Below are 26708 nucleotides of genomic sequence, written 5' to 3' on the forward strand. Positions count from 1 at the left end.
TAATTTGAACATTTGGTTACGTCTTTATTGTGTCAAGGGGAAAAAAAGGAGAAAATGCCAGTTTTAAGACACTGGTAGCAGTACCATAATGAGTATTACACGTTCTTAACTTTCTGAACTTACAGAAATAATAACCCACACATCAGTCCCATTTTAAAACGTGCTTTCTGCAGACTTGCCTTCATAAATTGGTCTAAGTTGGACTAATCATAAATAATCAGATATCAGACAATGAAGAGCAGAATCCCAGATAACATATTCATGTAGGATCTGTATGGGTAACCCCAATGAAAACCCAAAAATCAAAGTTTTATCCATGGGTTCCGTGTCAGCCCCATATATAGATGCTGTTATTACAGTTATTGGGCCAAGATGGGGTCCAGGTGAGGTTAAGGTGGGCTGTAATGATGTGGCCCATTAACAGCTAGGGGTGTGAACCACAGGGCATCTGATGATACAATATTATTACAATGTGTTGCACGCGGTAACCATGATATCATGATACTGTGATTCTGCGATACTTGATATATATATATAACAATACATTTCTTTACAATATTTCAGTTCATCTGTGTTACTGAAGAAAATAAAATTCACCTAAATAAGCAAATACCAGGAATTATGGATTTATCGGTGTCAGTTTCACAGAATTTCACCACCAATATTCTTCAGCGCTGATTTACACTCTTCATTTGATAATAGTGCCACCATGTGGAGTAATGAAGCAAGAACTTCAGTAAGTCTAATTGGTGGAAAAGTCTTAAGAAGTTTAGAGTGACCATGTTTTAATAAGACTATCTATATTTGATTGCATCACACATGAAAACAACATTACAAACCCACTCAGAAGCCATCAGTTCCCACCTGGAACCCACCTAGCCCACGCTACACCCATGTAAACCCCTCATGAGCATATTGGCTGGAATCTGACTTGTGACTCGGACCCACCAGCAGAACCTGCAGGCTCTCTCACTTGTTTAGCTTAAATAGTATTAGAACTTTTACATTTGTTCTAACAAGCAAAACGCATTAAGCATATGAATAATCAGCAAATTAAATGGTGGCAAAATGAAGCTGCAGAACAACAGTACAAGAACAGCCATGTTATTGTGTAATTGAGAATGTTTAGTAAATATATCCATATTTATATTTACTATTGTTACTTTTATTGTAAGTGCTCTCAGGAAGGGAGAAATTTAAGTCTAAATATAGCATATTTTAGTTTAAAAAACTTATTTAAAAATGGTTCATATTTTTCCCTTCAAAGATAAAGGTAGATATCTCATGATACAGCCAATCAAATTACTTATATAAACTTGTGTCTTTTTAGGGAAAATTGACAAAGACTTGATTATTAACTGTTTTTTCATTTTCTTTACATTTTCAGTTCTTTAAAATGATAGACTGAGCCATATACCAAGTGTGCATTAAGTATATGTTAACCAATTGTTTAACACTATGAATAATAACAACAAAACTCATTAGTAGATCATCATTTGGGCAGTTTTCCCTAACAAGCACTCCCATAGGGTACTACTTCATGGTTAATTTACATATTGATGTCCCATAACACAAATGTGTTTTTCTACTGCAAAACAAACATATATATTACATTTAATGCAAATTTGAAAGGAAATTTTCTTTCTTTGCAATCAAACATGCCATTGTTTGATTGTATAGTACTGACTATAATCATGATATGGAGAGAAATCCTGAATAGAATCCAATTTGACAGATATGTGTGCGTTATCCAACATCATGAAACTGGTTCAGAAAATGTAAAAGGTTCTGTTGGATAGAACTCTCAATCTCTTTCAAATCTTTTACTTCCTATGTTATAATGCATAAAATAATAACATGTAATGCACTGTAATAACATACAATGAATGTGAAATTCATGATATACCGTGTCAATAGTTGTGTATATAGTTATATATAGTGTACAGTTCTCTCAGGTAGGATTAAAAGTGTAAACACAGCCAGGTCATGGCTACACAGAAAGTGACAGTGGAGCTATCTTGCAATAAGACAGATGAGCATAGTTAGCTGGACATATATAGACAAACATAAACACTCAAAATTCACAATAAGTGCAATTTCAATAATACAAATTAATTAGGATTATATATTAGGTGAAGGCTATAATGAGTATATATACAGTATACTGACAACATAGACAACTTCACAGGCATCAGGTTGTCTACTCAGTTATAGTGTATAATACTGTCTGAATACACTAAACATAGTGCTGTAGTGTTCGAGCCACCGGTCTCAAGACCATAAACCAAACCAGACGTCTCAGTCTCGTCTGGGTCTCAATCTCATTTGGATTTAGTCTTGTCTTGGTCCTGAGATAAAGTGGGCACCGCTTTACCTCAGCCTAGCCTATGCATCGCTACATACCTTACCTGTAGCTCAATCGTGCACCTCCCTGAAAAAGTAACTACATGAGGCAAACAGCTGCAGCTGTGATTGGTCCGCTGGGCATCACGTTCCTGCCCACACATTCCCACCTTTGCAATTAAAACTGCAGAGCGACGCAGAGCCACTGATATCACGGATGTAGAAGTGTAAACGTGCTCTGCTACGTAGCACACTCTCGCTGGAGGCTACGGCGTAGGATCGACGCAAAAGTAAAAACTCTCCTTTAGTCTAGACTCAGGTTTAGCAACTAAAAGTCAACTCCGAATGTACTATTAAAGTCTTGATCTCGTATTTGACTCAAATAGTAAGTGTCAGTCTTGAGTCAAGTGTGAATCAGGGTTCACACGGTCATGAAAACCTGGAAAAATCATGGTTTTAGTAAATTTTTGGTTTTATTGTCCATGTCTGCATTGATTGTTGTTTTAAAAATCATAAAAATTTGCCATGAAGGCATGGAAAATTTTTAGTTAAAAAGTGTATAAACCCTGGTGAATAATAAACGTCTTGGTATTAATTATAAAACTACAGCTTTGGTCTTGACTCTTGACTCTGACTCAACTACTAAAAGTTATGGTCTTGACTTGGAATCGACTAATAAATGTCTTGGTCTTGACTAAAATTCAGATTCAATGTGATGCTGTCTATGTCTTGTCTTCCTCTCTGTCACTATTGATCTTGTTCTTGTCTCAGATTCAACTATTAAAAGTTGACTTTTAAGTGTGAGCAGATAAAACAGCCTGGATCTATTACAATACACCACGGTTTTTACAGGTTTTTATGAAAGCGAAACCAATATAGACACATTACACAATTGAGCATGATCCACTACACCATCAGATTCCAGACCACATGCACCCCCATTCAAACTGGACTTGTGTTACCTAGGTGATGCAGATGCCAACATGGAGGTGCATAAGCTTGCTGCAGTCACTGTTTGAGCTGATATTTGTGCAGAAGCAAACAACTAAAAGTCTTGGTCTTGATTTACTTTCGGACTCTGTGTCTTGGTCTTGCCTCACTCTCAGTCACTCCTGGTCTTAGTCTTGAGTCAGACTCGACTACTAAATGTCTTGGTCTTGACTCGGCTCTTTTGGTTTTGACTACAACACTACATTGCATATCTTAAAAGCTTCTTCATTACTGGAAATCACTTTTAGAACCTCAGATAAAGGCGAAACCAGCAGGGGTCATTTTAAATTAGTGTTCAAAGAAAACAAAAAAATCTGAATGCAAATATGACACAAATATAATAATAGTAGTATTAACAGCAGTCATTATGCTGGGGATAATCAGCATCGTCAAATTCTGCTAACACAAACCACTACAACAAAACAAGACGTTGTTGGAGCATTCTTGTACACTAGCAGCTCACCAGTCTGCCACTCATAACTCCAAATGGCATTAATAAAATGAGCTGAAAATGTAGATATATTAAGAAAGATGGCCGGCAGCCACAAGTCAATGCAGTGCTAGAAGAGTAATATGCTGTATAATATTTATATATATAAATAAGTAGTGCACACCACCACATTCCACAGACACAAAGAAGTGGGTGGGGCTAAACTTATTGTTTACACAAGACATGATGAAAACATCAGTACATCCTGGAGTTTTGTTTCAGTTTTTACTTCAAAACTTCTAAAATGGAGTAACTGATGGATATCTGCTCATGCGCTGTGAGACACTTCTGGAAAAGTTATGTAATAAGGTAATAAATGTAGTGCATCTGGATTAAGGTTTCTGCTGTAAAACAGGATTTTGTGCAAAGTTAGCCTGCTTTCTCTAAAGTCCCATGAAAAGAAATAGTCTAGAATGAACCCCCTCTTCATACAACCTACGAGAAAGGTTAATAAACGTATAAACCCAGAATAAAATTAACAATATTAAAGGCACCTGGCTTCAAAAAAGCTTGAATATTCCCTTCATCAAATGTTATCTGTAATAGCAAAAATAAAGTGCCTTTAGTTTACAGAAAAGAAAGCTGATATGGATCATTAAGGCCTATGGATCTATCTACATACTGTAGCTTCACTATAATGTAAGAGAATGTAAGAGAATAGCAGAATGAAAGAATGGCGGGCTGGTTGTAACTGATCTGCCTGGGTGTGGTGATTTTCTCAGTGAAAGATAAGGGAACATTAGGGAGGAGTCTACTGACAGACACTAAAGGACAGATTAGAAGTACTAAAGTGAAATTAGTATTAATAACTCTGTGATGGATATGAAACCAATAAAGCAACTTATGTAGTGTTAGAAACACACACTAAAGAGATAGCAAGCAGACACACAGTCATGCTCTGTACAAATACAGTGGTATAAAAATGTCTGTGCACCCCTGATAATTTTCATGATTTTCCTTTATAAATCAGTGTCCAGATTAGCAATTTCAGTTAAATATATCATATAGCAGATGAACACAGTGAGATTTGAGAAGTAAAATGAAGTTTATAAGATTCACAGAAAGTGTGCAATAATTCTTTAAACAAAATTAGACAGTTGTATAAATTTGGGCCCCAACAGAAAAAGAGTTGAGAGAAATGAGAGTCTGGCTTCTGGTTGAAGATATTTTAGATTATTTTTCTTTACAAAACATCTCCAGTTCAGTCAGGTTTGATGGTTTCTGATCATGAACAGCCGCTTTAAATCACACCACAGATTTACAATAATATTCAGGTCTGGGGACTGAGATGATCATTCCAGAATATTGTACTTGTTGAAGTATTCAACAAGACAATGACCTGGCACAACTTTTTCACTCATTCTTAAACTTTGTTCTCAAGAATCTTGACTGTAATCCATGCGACCCTCAACTTCAACAAGACTCCCAGTACCTGCACTGACCACACAGCCCCACAGCATGATGAACCACCACCTAATTTTACTGTGGGGAGCAGTAACGTGTTCGTCTTGGAATGCTGTGTTCTTTTTCCTCCATGCATAAACAACCGGCCCTCCAAATAACTCAATTTTAGTTTCATCAGTCCACAGCACCTTATTCCTAAATCAAGCTGGCTTATTCAAATGTGCTTCAGCTTTAGCATACCTAGAGCGACTCTGTTTGTGGTGTGTGCTCTGAAAAGGCTTCTTCTGTGAAGTGCTCTGAATAGTTGCACAGTGTCTCCATGTGCAGCTAGATTATGTTGTAGGTCTTAGGAGCTGCTCTGGGGGTTGACTGTGGTCTTCCGTTTTCTCACCATGTTCCTCAGAGTGGAAACTGACAGCTGAAATTATATTTATTATAATTATATTTTTGTATTTCTTCCCTAAATAATGTAGAACAATCTTTGTTTTCAGGTAATTTAAGAATTGTTCAGAAAAGATGCAAGAAGGAGAAAAACTTGCAATTGGCCAACTTAACCTTTTCTAAAAATTGGATTCACCAGTCTATGTAGGTCAAGGGTCATTGAGCTTACAAAACTAATTTTATGTTCCGATGATTGTGCTAAAGGTATTCAAATCAATAAAGTGACATGGGTGCCCATTTTTGTTTAAAGACTTCTTGCACACTTTCTTTAAATCCCATTAACTTCATTTCACTTCTTAAATATCCATGTATTCATCTGCTATATGATATATTTAACTGAACTTTTTGATCCGAACATCCAATGATTTATAAAGAAAAATCATGAAAATTATCAGGGGTGCCAAAATTTGTAATACCACTGTATTTCTGCTCTATTACCCTAGAGCTAGAGATATGTAGATTTTTAGAGATATGTAAATCATAAGCCCACTGGTTCTGTGTGGGCTTGTAACAGTGACTCCTGGTATAATATGGTAGGAACAGTGGAGCAGTGGTTCTCAGCTGAGGAGCTTTACAAGCTTTAAATAAGCTAATGTATTGTAAAGCCATTGCCATGTTGGTGAACTGCAGAAAACCACAAAAAGAGTGCAGGATATGAGTACAGGACTACAGGACCCAAGCTGAGAACCACTGCAGCAGATGGATGACCTCTCACTCGCTGCTCATGTCTGGGCCTTTGCGGTGGCGAGGGGAGGTGGATGTTTTAGTTGGAGAGGGCGAGGCTGTGCTGGAGGAGTCGCTGCCTCCTGCATCAGCTCCCACTGGCACAGAGCTCAGCTGTGGGACAGGGGGAGCCTTCTTCCTGCTCAAGAAATTCCCCTCGAACGCCCCTCTCCTCCTGCCCTCCGCCCGGCAGTCTGACGTCCCCTCGTCTGACGAGTGGGCCCTGCGGCGGTGGTCTCCCGGGCTGTCTGGGGCCTGGCGGCTCGCAGCAGATTTTGGACTCTCTGAGGACCTGGTGCTCCACTGCTCTGTGATCAGAGTCTTTTTGTCACCGTCGTCACCGTTGCTGTCGCTCGCAGACTGACGCACCTCGTCCTCGGCGCCGCACTGCCCGTTGTGCTCCATCAGGACTTTAGCCAGGTTCAGGCTGTGGAAATCTCGGTAGCTGTTGAAGCTCTCTGTGCGGCGGGCACGCGCCAGCAGGGGGCTCTCTCTGTACGGCCGCAGGGCTCCGTATGTGGCCACCTCAGAGATGGGCTCTTGCGTCTGGAGTTGAAGGCTGAGGTAAATAAACAAACAAAAATATATATATTAACGCTTAATATGCAGTGTATGAATTGGACTCAGCCTTAATCCTGCAATATGACTCCTCTAGTAATGTTTCAGATGCTGGAATTACTTTGGAATTCTGAGATACTTTACTTACAAACAATGCTTCAACACAACAGCACAAGTCTGAATGGAAAGCTCTCGTCACGAGACGATCTTATATAATCGGTCCTGTACAGCGAAAACCATGACCCCATGAGCACCTTGAGAACGAAACTTTAATTATTCACATGGCTCAAGATGTCAAGTGTAGATTGGCTCTTTTAACTTACCTTCATTGTTCTTTTGTTTTTCTTTCTTTTATTGTTTTTTATTTATTGCCTATGCATATTTACTTTTTTTGTGTTAATCTACATTTTGAAAGTTGAATTTGTTTATCTGTTGATGCTGTTGTTTGTTTTTTTATGTAATTTAACCATTAATAAAATCTACAGTATAAGTTAAAAGTTTAAACACACCTTTTCATTTAGTGTTTTCCTCATTTCTAATTAATTTCTACATTAAATATTAATATTAAAGAAATAAAAAAAACAATGATGGAACATAAGGAATAACTAAGTAAACAAAAAAGTGTTTAATCTCCACATTAATCCTCTGATCTAAACCTGATGAGCTGAGATGGTGATTTGAGGTGATTTGGGATGAGCTGGAGCTTCGCAGCGTGAAGGAAAAGCAGCACCTATTGTTCAGCACCTCCAGGAACTCCTTCAAGACACTGAGACAACTATTCCAGGTGATTCTCCCTCATGACACTGGGATTAAAATACCAAGAGTGTGCAGATCTTTCCTCAAAGATCAATGTGCAACTTAGAAGAATAAATTTAATATTAACAATGCAAAAAAATCATAAAGAAAAAAAACACCCTGAATGAGAAGAGATGTGTCCTTTTGACTGGTACTATAAATTATTTCTATTGTATCAGCTCGGCTACATTGCAAACGAAGGTCTCTGTCCATGTACACAAGAAAGTGATAGAAAGTGACAGAAAGTGAAAATGGAGGAAAAAAAATATATCACTGATAATAAGGGGGTCTATCTTCTGTGAGCTGTTAAATATAGAAACCTACTAACACAGATTGGAGTTCTGAGGTGAGAGCAGGGCCTAACCTGGAGCAGGACTCTCTGAGGCGGCTGTGCTGCAGGACCGAGGGCGCCGGGCTGATGTTGGGTGTTGCACAGCGTGATGTACTCAGGTCACACTGATCAAGCAACTTCAGAAGCTCCTCCTCCGTGGGCCCTCCCACTTCTTCAGAAAAAACAACACAGTAACAGTAAAGTTAAGATAAAACTGTTTTACCATAATCTACACAGTAATGTTTCCTATTCTAGGGAGTCAGTCAAGTGTTTTTTTTTTGTTATGTTTGCCATACTTGGGGCCTAAGTTTTGTCTTTGCCAATGGTTAATGGCAAAAAAATGGCTAAAATTAGCATCTTTAGAACAAAAACACCTGTACTTTGACAAAAGCCTATCTGGATGGTATTAGTTTCTCAGGGGGTCCTGGGTTAATTTTCTATTTTATGGGGGTCCTCTGTGATTTTATTCTCACCCGGAACGATCCTGTATGTGGTTTTCTCATATGTTTTCTGAGAAAATAACAGGCTGAATATCCTACTGTTTTTTTACTGAACTCCATGGTCCTCCAGTAATTTTAGTCCCATCCAGATGCACATCTCTGAGTTTTGTCACCTTGCGTTTCATAAAATAGCTATTTGTCCACTGCCACGCACCGTAATTACACTTTGGGCGCCCGTTTCCACGGAGATCCATGTAAACACAACAGTGTGTGGAAATGGAGGCGCTACTGATTGTGACGTCACAAAAATCTACACTGGTCCTTCTGTTTTTTCAATTGTAGTTCGGATACGAGAGTTTTATCCCTCAGTAGAAGTGTAAAAGTTTTTTATAGACGTCCCCCTGAGTAACTAATCCTGACCACATAGGGCTAAATCAATATTCGGAAGTTTGTAGATATCCTGAACGATCAATCTGAGAGCATCAGAATTCTGTAGAACAATAACCACATCTTAGCCACTTTAGCTAAGTTTTGTTATGCTTAGCTTAGCCGGGGTGTTATGTTGAGTTTAACTAATTAATATGTGCTGCTTAGCGGCTCTGTTCATTCATACAGTCATTCAACAGTTTTCAATTTTTTCATGTGTTTTCCATGATAACTGTGTTTTTCTCTGGTGTATAATCTGAGCTCACAAGGCAGCACAAATCAACAGAACTACCTAGCTAACACATTAGTGCCCATTTCACCAGTAGTACACACAATACTTAGAAATAGCATATCAGCTTTTTATTAAAATGGCTTGTCAGATGGGTAGTTCATTAGCTTAGCTAATCAGCTAACAAGTTAGCGACCATTCTTCCAGTAGAGGACTCGCAAATAGCATGTCTGCTTTTTATTTGAACAGCTAGCAGCTGGGTAATTATTTACCATACCTAGCTACAGTGTTTAGCACTGAAGGGGTATTTATAGGTTTTACCGGTGCACACTGCAAAATACACTCACTGAAACACAAGGGCATATGGGATTAAAAGCTGTAATATTGGTGAAAGCTGGATTTCGATAGGGATTTAGGTTTTATACTGGTAGAACTGCCACTAATGTGTTAGCAAAGTAGCTAAGATAGGCTATGCTAATAATCTAGAAGGGATTCCATCCAACCAAGCTAGGCTTTGCACTGAGAACTGTGCACAGGTTGTGTTAGTGCTAAGTAGCTGGCTAGACAGTCTCTGATGTCTCTCATGTGAATCCCTAAAACACTGTAACTGGACTGTTTTATGAATGAATCCTACCAGCAGCTTCACACTTGGTTTTGTCATCGCTTTTGTTGACCGTGTCCATAGCTGTGGTCAAGTCCCACATCTGAATGCTGCCGTTAGCGTGTCCGGTGAAGAGGTAGCGGCGGGGACGGGAGCCCATTCGGCTGGAGCCCTCACACTCACGCACCGTAAAACACGTGATAGTGGTGCAATCAACCGCCTGCACTTCACAGATCCTGCAATACAGGCAGTGAAACACATGAAATTTACTACATTATAAATGAATACTGATATAATCTAAGACTATGAAGGAACACAGAATCATGTAGTAACTTAAAAATGTTAAATAAACCAAAATACTCTGAAGTATTCACGTGCTCTTATCTAGGCTTCTGTTAACTTGCGATTTCTGAGGCTGAAATAGAGCAACTCTACCTCTTCACAACTTTACAACTGATGCTCTTAAATATATTAAGAGGCAAGAAATACAAGCATTTAACTCTTGATGAGTTCAGCACAGCTGTTAACTGAAAGCCTAATTTCCAGGTGACTCTACTGCATAAAAATGACTGAGAAAATCCAGCCAAGATGTGTAAAGCTGTCATCAAAACAAGAGGTGCTATTTGAAGAATTTAAAATATAAAATATATTCTGGTTTGTTTCAAACTTTTTTGTTTACTAAATAATTCCATGTTTTTTCTTCATATTTTGTATGACTTTATTTCAATTTACAATGCAAAATCTTTTAAAAATAAAGAAATGGTACTGTGGGTATGAAAAGTATTCAGACCCCTTTCAATTTTTTTACTCTTTGTGTCATTGCAGCCATTTGCTAAAATCATCAGATAAATCAGATTATCATGACAGATAAATGTAAATGTATTTGTTTTTCTCAGAAGTGTGGGTATAAATCACAATGACTAACTAATCTGAACACACTGTTTCTTGTGTGTAGAGAGTACAGCTCTGCTGATTTTTAAACTTACCTCTTTCCAGTAGAGGACAGGCGCACAAACAGCTTATTGGTTATGGGAATAACTTTCTGAATGAAAACCTGTTGATCATCTCTCTCTCCAAAAGGACCTACATAAAAATAATACAAGCATCACAGTTTATTTTTGTATATCAGTTGTGTAAGTATACCAAAGCTGAACAATTAATCTATCTTTCAATCTACAATTTACCGTGTTTAAATAAGCTTTGTGGGATGGACCACTAGCTATTATCTAGCGGTTAGCCGCTAATGCTAATGCTCCAGCCATAGTGCTGAGAAAATTCAGAAATCTAAACTTGCTATAAATAAACAGAAGCGCTTTACTCATTCAAATAAACAGTTTTCAGGAGATAAATCTCGCTAGACTTTGAAAGAAAGTATTTTTTTATTATCGTTTTGTTTAGCTTTACTTAACTTAGTTAGCGTCCCCCAATAGACATTTATTGACAGTGTGCCTTATAATCCAGTGCGCCTTATAGTGTGAAAAATACAGTCCTTCCAAGTTTTCCTTATTCCTGTCAGTTGATTCCTTCTGCAATGCAAAAACTGTTGGATATTTTTCATTTCTCCATTGGGGTCAAAATATTGTGAGATTATATAACCTATTACTTTATACTTATTATTATTATACTTTATACTTATTATTTTGACTTGATTTAAGTTATTTAATCTTTTGAAAATACATTATTTCTTGATTAAAGCAAAATTATCAGCTAATGCAATAAGACTCTCAGTTGATCACTTAAAACAAGTAAAACAAGTTTTTTTTTAAGTATTATAATATTTCTATTATATATAAAATTAATCCATATAATTTGTGTTTAGTAAACTGCGGTTTGTGACTAGTCATTGTGATTAGTCACTACGATTGCAGGATCACTATAAGATATAATGAAGGAAAATTCTTTAAGCTAGATTAACTAGTTAGCTAGAAGCTGGATGTCGTGGATATTCAGAATTTGGTACAATACTTTATGTTGGTAGATTAAAGCAGTTTCTTAACCCTCTGTCCTAAAATTGTGCATTTTCCACCTGATCCAACTGATCAGCTAATTAATAATCTTTTATTGAGTTTACCTGTTAAAATCCCTTAGCCCCCTGTAAACCATAAATCAATCGTTATGTATATCCAGCAGTGTATTAGACATGTCATACCACCACTTACTTTATTAAGTGCATTTAAAGCAGAGAAAGCTGTAGAATATGCAGTGGGGATATGCAGCAGAAATATGCAGGAACAGGGTTGAGAAACACTGCTGTAACCTGACTTCTGTTCATTTGTAGTTCACAGTAAGATCACAGCAAGACCTCATGTCTTGAGTAAATAGAGGGATTCCAGGCAAATCCTGGATTTTTTTTACTGTAACTGTATATGTTTTGAGCAACTATACAGCAACTTAGTGTGACAATGTTAAGGCAAGTTAGTGAAGTATAAAGAGAAAGAGAATGTTACAAAATAAGTTTATTGTAATAGGTGAGTTGTGGATGTTGCAAAATTAACGGGGGGGAGTAACACAAAAGTAACGCGATAGTTACTTTTACTGGTAACTATTTACTTTTATAGTGGAGTAATTCAGTTAGTAACTCAGTTTTGGAGAAGTAACTAGTAACTATAACTAATTACTTTTTCAAAGTAACGTGCCCAACACTGGTCACTCTTACCGATATCATTTCCAGAAGAGTAACTGCTGTGACTCTCTGTCTCCTCTAGTGAGATGATCTTGAAGGAGGCCAGTGGTGTTGATCCAGGTTGGGTGGATATCATGCCTCTGAAGCGAGTCACTGTCCATGTTCTAACGTGGTTATTGTCAGCACACACTGTGACACAAAATATTAACATTAAAGGACCAATAAGGAATATATTTTCAGTAGTAAATGATTAAATGGTAGGAGTTATTAAACTCATCTTGTAATTACTTATATAGGTTCAATGCTCTCAGCTTGGCAGCCCGAGTATTCTGTGGAGAGGTGGGCGGGGCAGGCAACTCTCTCTGGTGTTTTGGAATTGGACTGCTTTATTCATTTCACACAATCCCTCATTTCCTACTGAATGCTCCTTTACATTAACTTCCACATCCACATTTCCAATTGTTTTTTTATCTTCGTTTTCATCCATTTTTTTTCTATAAAATCTAAGATAAAAAAGCAGTGGTGAACGAAATCTATTTATATGTGTTTCAATTATCTCAGATTTCCCAAGCAGAATCACCACTGAATAACTAAAACTGTGCCTTCACAACATTTGCTACGTATTTGGATAACAGAAAAACAAGTGCTGACATACACGGACATGCCACAGGTCATGGGACAGGAACTAGTATCATATCCCATGAAGGACGCTGCACTGTGATATGTGGACGGGGTCTCCTGCATTGAATGTGGATGTGATTTCTCAATTGTCAGTTTGCATGGGCAGTTCTAGCTAGACACCACCAGTCACGATTAACACACTTTTGAGTTTAACCCACCACAGGCGATACTTCACAAATTAAACAGGTATGGATGTTCCCAAGCTTTTCACTGAAGTATCACTTCATAATCAATTTATTTCCTTCAAAGTTTACTAAGGTATTACTGCTTGTAACGGTAATGTTACCTGATACCAGGTGTTTCTCAGAGAGCATGATCTTAGTGACGGGGCTGCGGTGGACGGTGAAGGTCTGGAAGAGTTGTGGTCCAGATCCAACTGTTTCCGGGTGCTGCACTATTACACGTACTGCTCCAGAACTGGTGCCGTAAGCGATCTCAATCCAGTTTCCACTCACACCTAAAAACATTATGAGCTCTGTAAATCAGTGTTATATTGATCAGTATATTGATATTAAATACAGCAGAATATAAATGTCTTAGAGTGCGTACATGTGCAATGCTTAATTATGCTTAATTTTCTACAGGACACCTACTGGTTTTAGGGGTTAGGTAGACACTGAGGGCTGTGATGGCATCATTAGAAGGGTCGTGGTAGAGCTCAGTCACTAGGAGGTCATTGTCCTTCATTCTCAATGGGAATTTCTGCATGTCTAAAACAATGAAAAATGCATTTAAAAAAAGTACCTGTACTGAAGGAGAAATATAAAAATCATGTATAGAATAATACAAACCACTGGATTCACTGATCAAATCATATTATTTCTTCTTTCCTGCAATTTACAATTTTTTCATCCAGTTAACCATCAAATACAAAATGGTAACAACAGGGTTGTAATGGCTCCCCCTCCTGGACTTGCCACATACTGCACATGGGTAGACCCTGTGGTTTGACCTAAATGCACTTACTGTATTTTTCACACTACAATGCACACTGGATTTTAAATGTCTATTTTCTGATCTATTTTCATTAACAAGGTGCACTGGATTTTAAGGCGCATTTTAACATGTGACGCCACGTTTCGCTTGTAATTCAGCAGGTCACCTGTAAAGCTAAGCTAAGTTAAGTAAACAAGTGTGTAGTCAGACAAGTCAAACAAGTACTGAATGTTAATCTACACAGATTTCTCCCCTGAAAACTGATTATTTGGGTGAGTAAATGGCTTTCGTTTATTTACAGTAAGCTTAGATTTCCAGATTTCCACTGAGGCTGAAGCATTAGCATTAGCGTGTAAACGATAATGCTGTCTAACTGCCGCCCGACAGCGCTACACTGAGGAACCCTAAGTGCTCCAGTAATCCAGGCAAATATTAGCTAGCGGTTCGTCCCATGTAGCTTTGACTTGAAAACACACAGACTACAGTCCAATAATACTCACCTCAGAACAGCCAAATGGCTAGCACTTAGCCGGGGTTAGCAGCAGGCTACAGGTCAATAACACTCACCTCTGAACGGCTGAATTGCTAGCGCTTAGCAGATAATGCTTATACTGTTGGCGAACCAAACTGAAACCCCTGTTTAACGCTGTTCTTCAGCAGAGTGTCTTTACTGCTCCAGACTGGTAAAATTCATACTAGTGCACCAGATTATGAGGCGCACTGATGATTTTGGGAAAATTGTTGTATTTTAAGTGAGCCTTATAGACTGACAAATATGGTGTATATGTGTATATGTGTCAGGATTTAGAGCTTCCACTAGAGAGGAGTTCACTCACTTGGTGTTGGGTTAGAGGGAGAACTAGGATCCCCACTGGAGAACTACAGTATAACAAGAGAAGCACTGCTAACATTTCATAATGTCCTACACATACTCTGGTATATAGATTTGGGAAAGTAACACGGTGGAAGTTGAAGTGTCCCAAATAGGAATTGTAAACACTAGATTTAGTGTGTTTTTGGTGTTCACACTGCCTAGTCCTGACCAGGTGCTTACCAATGTAATATATGGAGCCATTGTTGCAACCAAGTAGAAGGAAAGACCCCGCAGTGTCACAGCTTGTTATGGGCACAACGTCTTGCACCTGCACAGAAAAACACAAACAGTGTGTTGTGTTGTCTTCCTCATCTTCATACATTAGTTTTAAACACTTTATATGGATGTATCACAAAACAATAAAAAAATTAACCTGCACCTCTATATTTATATTTGCAGTCATAGTTACTATATTTTATACTTACAGTTCAACCCCATAATGTTCTGCTGAAGTGATTTTTGAGTTATTATACACTGCCTGTGCAAAAAAACATTGGCACCTGGATTTAACTAAGCAAATGATCTGGAGTTGCTGAAGTTGCTCTTCAGATCTAGGTTCAGCAACAGTATGTGCTGAAAGAATGAGGTCAGCTGACTACCTGAATAAACTATATATAAACCAATGTCAGGATTCATGAGGTTGGAATTGTGAAAGAGTTCAGGGAGCATGAGATCATCATTTTTACACATGGATTGAGAGTTCACCCCAGAGTCCAGACCTTAACCTCATTGAGAATCTTTGTGATGTGCTGAAGAAGGCTTTTGCCTTCAGAACTGCCTTAATCCTTCATGGCATCATCCATTATGTGAATCTCTCGTTTCACCACATCCCAAAACTGCTCTATTGGATTGAGATCTGGTGACTGTGGAGGACATTCCAGTACAGTACAGAAATCACTGTTGTGTTGAAGAAACCAGTCTGAGATGATTCGCGCTTTATGACATGGAGCATTATCCTGCTGGAAGTAGCATCAGAAGATACAGGTACACTGTGGTCATAAAGGGATGGACATGGTCAGCAACAATACTCAGGTAGACTGTGGCGTTTGAGACACGATGCTCAACTAATGAGCCCAAAGTGTGCAAGGAAAATATCCCCCACACCCTTTCAGCACCACCAGCCTGAACCGCTGATACAAGGCAGGAAGGATCCATGCTTTCATGTTGTTGACGCAAAATTCTGACTCTACCACCCGAATGTCGCAGCAGAAATCATCAGAGGCTCATCAGAGCAGGTAACGCTTTTCCAGTTTTTCCAATTTTGGTGAGTCTGTGTGAATTGTAGCCTCAGTTTGCTTTTCTTAGCTGCAGGAGCGGCATCCGGTGTGATCTTCTGCTGCTGTAGCTCACTATCCACCTCAAGGTTTGGACGTGTTGTAGTTCAGATATGCTCTTCTTCTACAGGTTGTAACGAGTGGTTATTTGAGTTACTGTTACTGTTCTATTAGCTGGTACCAGTCTGGTCATTCTCCTCTGGCATCAACAAGGCATTTGCTCCCACAAAACTGCAGCTCACTGGATATTTTCTCTTTTTCTGATCGTTCTCTGTAAACCCTATACATGGTTGTGCGTGAAAATCCCAGTAGATTTCTGAAATACTCAGACCAGTCCGTCTGCTACCAACTACAAAGTCACTTAAATCACCTTTCTTCCCCATTTTGATGCTCGGTTTGAACTGCAGCAGATCGTCTATGCCATGTCTACACTCCTAAATGCATTGAGTTGCTGCCATTGGCTGATTCAACATTTACTTTACTAAGCAGTTGGAAAGGTGTACATAATAAAGTGGCCAGTAAGTGTACATTGTCTAAAAACCTCTCTGATGTAAAGAATGTTTCAACCAATACCAATCTGACCATCTCCCATTCATCATTAGTAATTATTAGCTGAATGTTCTTACTTGCCAGTGCTGGGTGACCGCGTTCCAAACCCCAACCTTTCCAGTATGACTTGTGGCCACTAACTGGCTCCCAATGAAAAAGAGAGAGTCCACAGGTACTCCAAGATTAAACACACCTGTAGGAAGATACAGAGAACTTTAGGTCACATCAACAAGCTCAAATAAAAGTATACTATATTGCCAAAATTATCGCCCGCCCGTCCAAATAATTGAACTCAGGGGTCCAATCACTTCCATGGCCACAGGTGTACAAAAAAAACAAGCACATAGTCATGCAGACTGCTTCTACAATATTAGTGAAAGAATAAGTCTCTCTCAGGAGCTCAGTGAACTCCATTATGGTACAGTTCAATTGTGAAATTTCCTCGCTACTAAATATTCCACAGCCAACTGTCAGTGATATTATAACACAATGGAAGCGGCTGAGAACAAAAAGCAAATCCAAACTTCATGTAGCTTTAGATAAGCTCAAAAACAGTAGAACATGGAGAGCACTTACTCTCCTAACACCTCTAACAAACTAACTACTTCTAACCTCATTTCCTTCTTCCCCTCCTTCACTCCTCCATCCCACTATTTCCCTTTGACCTCCTTTAGGCCCTATATAAAGATGTTTTACCTTTAACTTCTATTACTTCTGTACTTCACTATTGTAATTCACTTTGGACAAAAGCGTCTGCCAAATGTAATGTAATGTAATGTGTTTAATGGAATGGGTTTCCAAGGCCAAGCAGCTCCATCCAAGTCTTACATCAACAAACGCAATTCAGGTGAGTGAATAATTTTGACAATACTGTAAATATTATTATTTTCATACATTTTATAGAAATAATTTTTTTTCTCACCAATCTCATTACCACTTCCCCCATCCTGAATACTCCACAGAATGATCCTGCTTTCTGAGGACACTGCCACCATCTTGTCTTTGTCTCCATGTGGACCACCCACTACTTTCGCATTAAGGGCCACGCGCTCAATAGCCCAGTCCAGGTACGGGCTGGAGAACACCTGCTGCCACCCTGATGACTCCTTTATCCTGTAGAACAATAAGAATGTTTTTTTGAAAAGGTATCTTTATGTGTTTAATGTAGTGTATAATCATATAATACTGGTAAAAACATGATAATGGGTACTTAGAACAGATTACCTGTAACAAATGACGAAATGAGCGTAAGCAGCTACAATCCAGTTATGATGGCCTGCGACAATAAGCACCTTCCTAGGATCTACAGGTGATCCTGACAAAAATAAGGCGAATAAAAATAAAAGCCTTTGATTAGAGATCGAGCAAGCTACAGATGTGCTTATAAGATTGTATACATAAATTTTCCATATCAGTAAGGATATGATGTATTAAATTTTATACCAACACCCAAACAAGACTTTTTAGGATACCTTTTTTTAAATTGCCACCAAAAATGTCAAAATGTAAATTTTTACTCAATGTATTTGAAGCCTGAAATATTTGTGGTCTTTTTACCAGAGATGGAGTCGCTCCACGCGGTTTACACATTGTATTGTTTTTCACGACGTCAAAGGAGAAATATATCGTCTCTCTCTCCTGTTTCATTCAGCTAACACTGTCGAGCTCCGCAAGTAACGACAGTTTACGCAAGTCTGTCTTCCTGGTTTGTATCTGACCGCGCTGCTGCAGAAGAAACAGTTACTGATTGGATGACTACTACCGCTTGTCCCGCCTTCTCCACCTTTGCTAAAGTAGTAATGATTGGATCTCATCCTAACTGGTTCCCACCTTTCACAAAACTGAATCAGTTCTGATTGGATGTCGTCCCTGCCAAACATTTTCGCCTCGATTTTATTCGTTGACGAAAAGGTCAGTTAATTTCATCTCGTTTTTATTTTTTTATGCTGTTATTATTTAGTTATCGTCTCGTTTTCGTCTTGAAAAAAGCTTCGTTGACGAAAACTATGACGAAAATTATTCATCAACGAAATTAACACTGAGCACTACAAAGGTAAATGTATTGTAAGAATAGCACTGCTGAGGTAAATGTATCATTAGAATACCCTTCTGAGGTAAATTAATAGTTAGAATAGCACTGCTACGGTAAATTTGTGATTAGAGTAGCAAGTATTAGTTACAATATGATTGAATAGACCTTTCTTCATGATTCATGATTAGAATAGCACTGCTGAGGGAAATTCATAATTAAAAAAGCACTGCTGAGGGAAATCCATTATTAGAATAGAACTGCTGAGGGAAAGCCATGATTAGATTAGCAGTCCTGAGGGAAACCATAATTATAATAGCACTTATGAGTTAAATCTATAATTATAATAACACTGCTGAGGGAAATCAATGATCAGAATAGCACTGCTGAGTGACAAGACAAAAATACAATTAGGCTATTTAGTTAACTTAATGGTGAAAACAGTGGCAAATTAAATTATTTCGCCTTGGGATAAAAGGTTGATGTTGTTAGGTTTTGGCCCAAGGGTTCAAATAAGGTGAATCACTAATCAAAAAGCCCTTTCTTTTTTTTTTTTACATTTTTACAGTCAGCAGCTTGTGGCTGCATTTTTAGTGGACTCCAAACAGTCCAAGCGTTCTTCCAAACCCTGTGTTTGTGTGTGATGTAAGTCAGTGGTGTGTATATGAACGCTGCACTGAGCTGTAAAATTGCTCCCTCTCATCATTCCTCTCACATGACTTGGCCGAGCACAGAGGACATAAAAGGCCTTTTAAGATGGCTTTCCCTGCCCACTGCTGCTCAGCCAATCAGTGGACGGCTCTGTTCTGTGGTGCCCCTCTCCCCCTTCGTTTCTGTTAAAGATAAAGACATTAGCTTCTGCTAGAGCATTTCTCTCTACACTGCTCCACAATACCCTGCATCTAATGGCTGTTCATGTTACAGTCGTACTAATGAGCTTCACAAGGAAATTTTTATAGGGACTGTTTTTATAGGCTCATCATCAATAAATATATATCGATATATATGAATATATCGATATATATCAATATCAATATCATAGAAGCTCAGTGCGTCTAAATTTCTTACTGACTTGGATGGATTTAATCAATGTTGCACAAAGGTTATATAAGTGCAGGCTAAGGCAATATTCACTTAAAGCACTTGTAAAACTAGAAAATGAGTTCCAAAGTTTTTTTTTATGTAATGTACAGTACCAATCTAAAGTTTGGACAATCTTCTCATTCAACTTTCCTACATTGTAAATAATATCTAAAGTCATCAAAATTATGAAGGAATCATGTAATAACAAAGTGTTGAATAAAGCAAAATACTCTATGACGCATTTAGGTGGCTCTTATTTGGGGTGCCATGAACTCTTGCTCTTCCTTTCCTGGAGTGGTCCTGATGAGAGCCAGTTTTGTCATAACGGACTGCACTTGATGATACTTTAATGTTCTTTACATTTTTCAGATTGACTGATCTTCATTTCTTAAACGTATTTATTTATTTAGTTGAGTAGTTCTTGCTACAATATGGATAAGAACATTAAGATGCAAGAAATTTAAGTAATTAAATCTTGATAAATTCAGCACAGCTGTTTACTGAAAGCCATTCCAGGTGACTCTACCTCATAAAGCTGACTAAGAAAATCCAGCCAATATGTGCAAAATGTCATTTAAGCAAAAGGTGCTACTTTAAAGAATCTAAAACAGGGGTTGGCAATAGGCATGAAACATCTGGCCCATGAGGTTGTTTAAACTCTAATAAACAATAACGAAAAAAAGATCAATAAATAAAATGCTTTTTTGGTCAGCTTTAGTTTACATTCCTCCAGTCTTTCTGTCACGCTTTAATTCAATAGCCGGGGCAGCAGTAGTGTATGGGACCACGACCCTGAGGACACGGGTTGGATCCCGCGTGAGGAGCAGTGTTTTTATTTATTTTTCCTTTCTTCTTGGGTTTACCTGCTTTAAGATCAACTGTTCTGTAATTGGGTTCAACAACCATCTGGGCTGGAGTGCTACAATATAGAGAGCCATTTAAAACTAGGCATTAATAACTTAAAAAGTTCACAAGAAGCTAATTAAAACCACTGTTTACATCCCATTACGCTAGCTTCAGCTCCGTGCACCGCCATCACTGTTCTGATAGATCAGATATATTCCACATAGCCTGCCACCTGTCATTATCAGTCCAATGATGGCTTTACATGTCAGGGATTTTACCCTGGATAACGGTGGAAGAAGAGATTAATTGGGGCAAAAAAAAAATGCCTGGTGTCACCTAGTCTGAAGGGTGTTTGGACAAACTGTTAAAATTTCTGGATCTCAGAACACTGTGGAAGAACAGATGTTTGCTATTCATCAAAGGTAAGTACTTTTTATTATGTTTTACTACACTAAAAGTCCATTTTACACTGGGGTTCTCCTTTAAATTTGGTCTCATAATATTAAATATTCAGTATTTCACTATTCTGCTTGTGATAATCATGAATGCAGTCAATGTTTGAATTAAACATGTTGGCTACATTTTAAAAAATATAAAACCCTGTCCTACTATAGGTGTTAATATTGGCCAATACCATAAACAAGATTTTGGCTCTGTTACTTGGACAAGATGAAGAGCAGTTTACAAGATAATATATTTACTTTTGATGATTTTCTTCATTGTATTAACAGACAAACCATGTAAATAACTAATTCTGTAACGTCAGGCAGTGTGGCAGGCATTTAAGTCTTTAATTCCCCTCTCTATTGCATTTTACACATTTTCCACTATAATAAATGTTGAAAATTTTTAGTAAAGTGGAAAAGTTTTCTTTGTTTGAGCTATGTGTAACTAAATCAAAATAATGAAGGAAATTAAAATATTTAATTTATTGTGTATTAGACACAAAATTAACCTCTTATAAAATGACTGTATACTGGTTTACTCACCCAGTCTTGTTGCCCCCTCCCCTCCAGAAGGCCCTGGCAGAGCGGACTGTGGGCAGGAGCGTGGGAAGCCCCCCTCTGCTCCGCAGGAGCCCGGCCGCTCGTCCTGACCGGCAGCAGCTGCAGTCTGCCCACCAGTAGCTTTGCGGGCTGGGATAGCTGAAAGACAAATAAACCCAGCAGACTGTAAACTCTGAAGACTGGAAACAGTTTTACTGGAGGAGAGAATTCTGAGGGATCTGGGTCGCTTCGCCTCTCGCATTACTATAGAGTAAATGTTCATTAGATAAAGCAATAATTTTCACAACTTTGAAAGAAAGTTATGGTTAAAATTATTCTAACTAATTTTAGGTCCTTTGTTGATCAACTTTGTAGATCACTGGACAGCAGCGAAAATTTTTATTTCACTGTAAAGCAATCCATGTGTGTTTAGTTTCAGTTCCTTATGTTTTTTACTGTCTTTGCATGAGCATCTGTCTTTGCATGAGGCTTTTAATTCTCATAAAAAATAAACAAAATATAAAAAATAATATGTGGCCAAAAACACATAGGTTCTTCATCTGAAGTGGCCAAAAAACAGCAATACTGTACATTTAAAAACAAATTATCATTATGAAAAAAAACATCAATCAAATCAATGGGATACATTTTCAATAATTATTTTTTAGTTGATTAATCAGGAATAATCAAGTAATCACAGCAGACCAGCAGGTCAGTACTGGTCCTGTTAGTGAGCACACAGTACCTGGGGGTGGGAGGTAGCCGTGGAAGAGCACACTTCCACATGATGATCTCTCCAGCTCCTCACACAACAGCAAGCGTCGGACTGACCACAGCAACAGAACAGCAACAGAACAGAGGGAAACGGGTATTAATTTATAGAAATAAGGCATAATTGCCATATTATGCCTTAAGTTAAAGAAAAAATATCTGTTAAAAATCTCCAAATTATACCTAAAGGAGTAATTCCATAAAACTCAGCTTCATGCCGCAGTATGCTGATGTTAACCCCCCTGTGACAGACAAAAATAAGTTGAAGCAAACCAAGTATTTCTACAAATATATGATACATTTGTACAACATTCAAATCCAGTATGTGGGGTCTCTTACCTTAAATCTAATTCTTTTGTCCGAAGGAAGTTTAAAATGGGCACAAAGGCTGTCGGGTCCCTGTCTATAAATATCTGTGGCACAAAAAAAGGTATAATAATTTAAAGAAAAATGTATGACAACTTTTATCACTAATTCATCATTTTTAGTCACAACTAGAGCTAGGCAATATGACAACATTTAAAATCGATCACATTTAATTAAGATATTATAATACATAATATACTTTTCTAAGCACATTGAATATATGATCAGTAAATACAGTGATACGAAAAAGTCTGGGCACCCCAGGTCATTTTCATGCTTTTCTTTTATAAATCATTGGTTGTTCAGATCAGCATTTTTAACGATGCAAACCTGACTGAACTGGAGATGTTTTGTAAAGAAGAATGGTCGAAAATACCTTTAACCAGACTCTCATTGGAAACTACAGGAAGCGTTTAAAAGCTGTTATTTCTGCAAAAAGGGGCTCTACTAAATATTGATGTAATTTTTCTATTGGGGTGCCCAAATTTTTGCACCTGCATAATTTTGTTTTAAGATTTATTGTACACTCTCTGTAACTCCTATAAACTTAATTTCACTTCTTTAAAAATTTAACTGAAATTGCTGATCTGAATAACCAATGATTTATAAGGAAAAATCACAAAAATTATCAAAGGTGCCCATCCTTCTTTATACCACAGTAAAAAAACATCTGCTGCTACTGATGCCTTCCTGTTTGTGTGCCAAAATTTCTTTATAACTACAGTATTTTGTATTGTAAAAATGTTTTTAAATATTGTGAGTAAGGGTGGGTGATGTGGTCTTAAAATGAATAAATATTTCAGTGTTTTTGTTGTGGTAACAATATTCTTGGCTATACAAAATAAAAATAAATGTCACATTATTACTTACAGCTCCAGTTTCATCCCTTAGTGTTGATATTCTCCCACTGAGCAGGCTGGAGGACACACAGAAGATCCAAATATAACACTCTTACACTAAACAGTATTACAGAACAATTACAGTGGAAGCCTGTAGGCTGTAAATATGATTTTAAGGTAGGTAGATTTTCATGTATAAGTTTTAGGATTGTTGTAAAAAAAAAATTTTATTAAAAGATGAAAATTTCTAACACAAATGTGAAAATACTCTGATAGTTGGAGTCAACATACTCAGTGTAACAACACTGATGAACCACGAGTAAACACCCTGTTCATCTTAATGTCAGTCTGAATCGGGAAATATTATATCGCACAGGCCTCACTGGGTCTACATACACGTATTATTATGATGGCTTAAGTTTTAAAAAGTCTGAAAAATTACCTAGAGAAGAAAGAGTCTGGAATCCACATTAGAGTCTGTCTTGATGTGCTGAATCTGAAAAAAAAAAAAAAAAAAAGAAACTTGTCAGTTTTATTTACCAGTATTCAGCAGAGATAGTCGGAGTGTTCTTTTTCATTTCTATTTAGTCAATCAGCACTTTTTTGTCCTTGTCCTGTAGTTTTATCTTCCATCTGAACACCTGAATCCATTTCATAACGATTTTATACATACATGACTACATCTACATTTGAAAACAGGGTATGGATACTAATGTCACAATATTAATAATTTACTGCATGTTTCTGATAATATAGTAAAATAAACTGGTTAAATACACTGCCTGGTAAAACTGTAAATAATAGAGCAACCCATTGGATAATTACTGCATGGCTGATTATGTTTCGGATAACAATAAGTTAACCTTAACTGATGCAGTGAGTAGCTTCTCATTTGTTAAACATCCATGTGGAAATCCTGTGGTCAAGAAAAATATGTTAATCTGTTTCAGATAGGTCAAATTACTGTCCTACATCTAGCAGAATAATTATCTAAGGAGACTGTTAAACCTACTAAAATCAGGTTAGGAACTAATCAACTGTTCGGCCTGATACTGATGGAAGTTTCCGGAAGTCAGTCTTCCCTGTCACCCAACACAGATCAGCTGCTCACTGCCCAGTTAATGCCACCTGCTTCAGACTAGTTGCTTATTCTCCATTATAGACTATACCAAAGTTTACATGAACTCTAACTAGCAAACTGCTTCTATTATTGTAAATCTAATATTTAAAAACATAATAACCATAAGCCACACATCATATCAAACCACAAAACCTACTTAAGCAGCACAGTGCCAACTATCTGTTATCAGTCATTAATTCAGCTTGGAAACTGATAGCATCACCAGTTAGCCATTAGTCGTTTTGGCTAATCTGCAATTTCCAGCTTCATAATAAAACTTTATTGCAAACACAAAATTTGGCATGTTATGTTGATATTGACCCAAAGTGTCGGTTTATTCGTAAACAAGCCCATGCTCCAGCAGTGTTACTGAAGGAAGACCTAATATTCCTAATATTCCTAATATTATTGACTGGACTAATATTAGCTTACTTAACTGCAATCAGAAACATCTAAATGACCACTGCTGACACATGCTGCATAAACTCATACTTCAATAGACCTTGGTGTTAAATAAATCTATGTTTTCCATCTCTAAATCACTAAAACCACATTGATCTCTGATGTCAGTACTTATTTATTTGTGCACATTGATTTTAAGTTGATTGTGTCGTTGTTTTATATGTGTTGTTTGTATTAAAGTTTACTTGTTTGTATTATATCCTTATAGACTGCAGTGGGTTCTTGCAGTGTAGAAAGCGAGATTTAAATAACAATTATAATATTAATTATTATTATTATTATAACAATTATTATTTCCACCTTTTACCTAACAGTATAGACGAGCCAAAATAAGGGCGTAATAAAGGCTGTTTAAAGGTTCAAACAACATTAAAATATATAAAACCATGATATTTAGAAAAAATATTTAATGCACTTTGCTATCAGGGACATTATTTAACCTAGCTGCGTTTAAAAACGAAATGTCTAAAGGACCATTGCTGTCCATCTAACGTTAAACACATATAAACTGAATGTAGAAACGCCCTCATACTTCAATACATTTACATGAACGTTTGCTCAGCGTCTGTCAGAATTTCAACACTAATGCGTATTAAGCAGTTTTAAATAAAGGTTTAAACAACAGTAACATTTGTGATGTAACCATGTTTACACAAACGTTTAGTCGATATTTCTTGCTATCAAGGACTTGAGTTACTTAGCCTGGAGTTAACTGAATTCAGAAACAAAACGTCTAAACGACCACTGCTGCCCCTCCACACACACATATACATAAACTCCCATAGACCTGGGTAAACTGGGAGGAGAAGTTTAAGACGGTTAGCCCACCTCGTTCCCCCGACGTTCAGCTGGATGATGTCACCCATTCCAGATGTGGTGGAGCTGTTACAGATTCCGGCCATGTCTCTCCCCGCAGGAGCCCGTTATAACCCCGCCACTGTGGAGGAGGAACACCGTGTCCTCCCGATCCGGTACTTACGGTCCTCCTCTCCCCCTGGTCCCCTTCTCTCCTCTCCCGAAAACCCAGCTAAACCTCGCCCGGGGACCGAGCCGCGGCTCTCCCGCCCCTCTCCGCCATGTCCCCGGAGCGGTGTGGTTAATAAACCCGAGTATTAGGCGGGGGAAAGCTCCACTAGCCCCCGGAGCAGCGCGGCTAGATCAGCTAGTTTAGCTGCCTGCTGTTCGGAGAGCTGCTAGCGGCCGCGCGGAGCCGCCTGCACCGCTATGACTGTTCCATATCGGCCAGCCAATCAGAAGCAAGAGCGTCAGTCACGTCCAGCCAGCACAGCCGTAGGAACACAAGCCCCGCCCCAAACGCTCCTACTCTCCTATTGGCTGCTGAGCGGTGCTCGTCATCTGTCAGTTAGCTGTATGTGGGGAGGCTGGAAGGCCCAAGGTGTCGCTGATCTAAGCAGTCATGCTTTAACCGCGGTTCTCAGACTCTGCTGAGTAATATTATAAATAATAACTACGATAACAATATACATTATTATTACTA

General features: G+C 38.0%; 1 protein-coding gene across 2 annotated transcripts; it reads right to left on the bottom strand.

Annotated features, from left to right (window-relative positions):
- kctd3 (potassium channel tetramerization domain containing 3) lies at positions 1–26484 on the bottom strand. Of its 2 annotated transcripts, none has more exons than XM_049464245.1 (18): positions 26039–26484; positions 24071–24124; positions 23660–23705; positions 22763–22836; positions 22607–22665; positions 22398–22478; positions 21656–21811; positions 17933–18023; positions 17631–17821; positions 16786–16901; positions 15066–15153; positions 13669–13785; positions 13362–13550; positions 12428–12583; positions 10758–10854; positions 9805–10007; positions 8109–8247; positions 1–6950 (listed from the first exon to the last, which is right to left on the bottom strand). In XM_049464245.1, the coding sequence occupies exons 1-18, from the start codon at positions 26110–26112 to the stop codon at positions 6380–6382; spliced, it is 2502 nt and encodes an 833-aa protein (XP_049320202.1). In that variant the 5' UTR covers positions 26113–26484; the 3' UTR covers positions 1–6379. The 2 variants fall into 2 exon arrangements, with proteins under 2 accessions (XP_049320202.1, XP_049320203.1); XM_049464246.1 differs by having other exon boundaries at positions 13362–13532; positions 26039–26482.
- Positions 26485–26708: the final 224 nt, after the last annotated feature.

This window comes from Astyanax mexicanus, chromosome 14 (genome assembly GCF_023375975.1).
Source record: "Astyanax mexicanus isolate ESR-SI-001 chromosome 14, AstMex3_surface, whole genome shotgun sequence".
NCBI lineage: Eukaryota > Metazoa > Chordata > Actinopteri > Characiformes > Acestrorhamphidae > Astyanax > Astyanax mexicanus.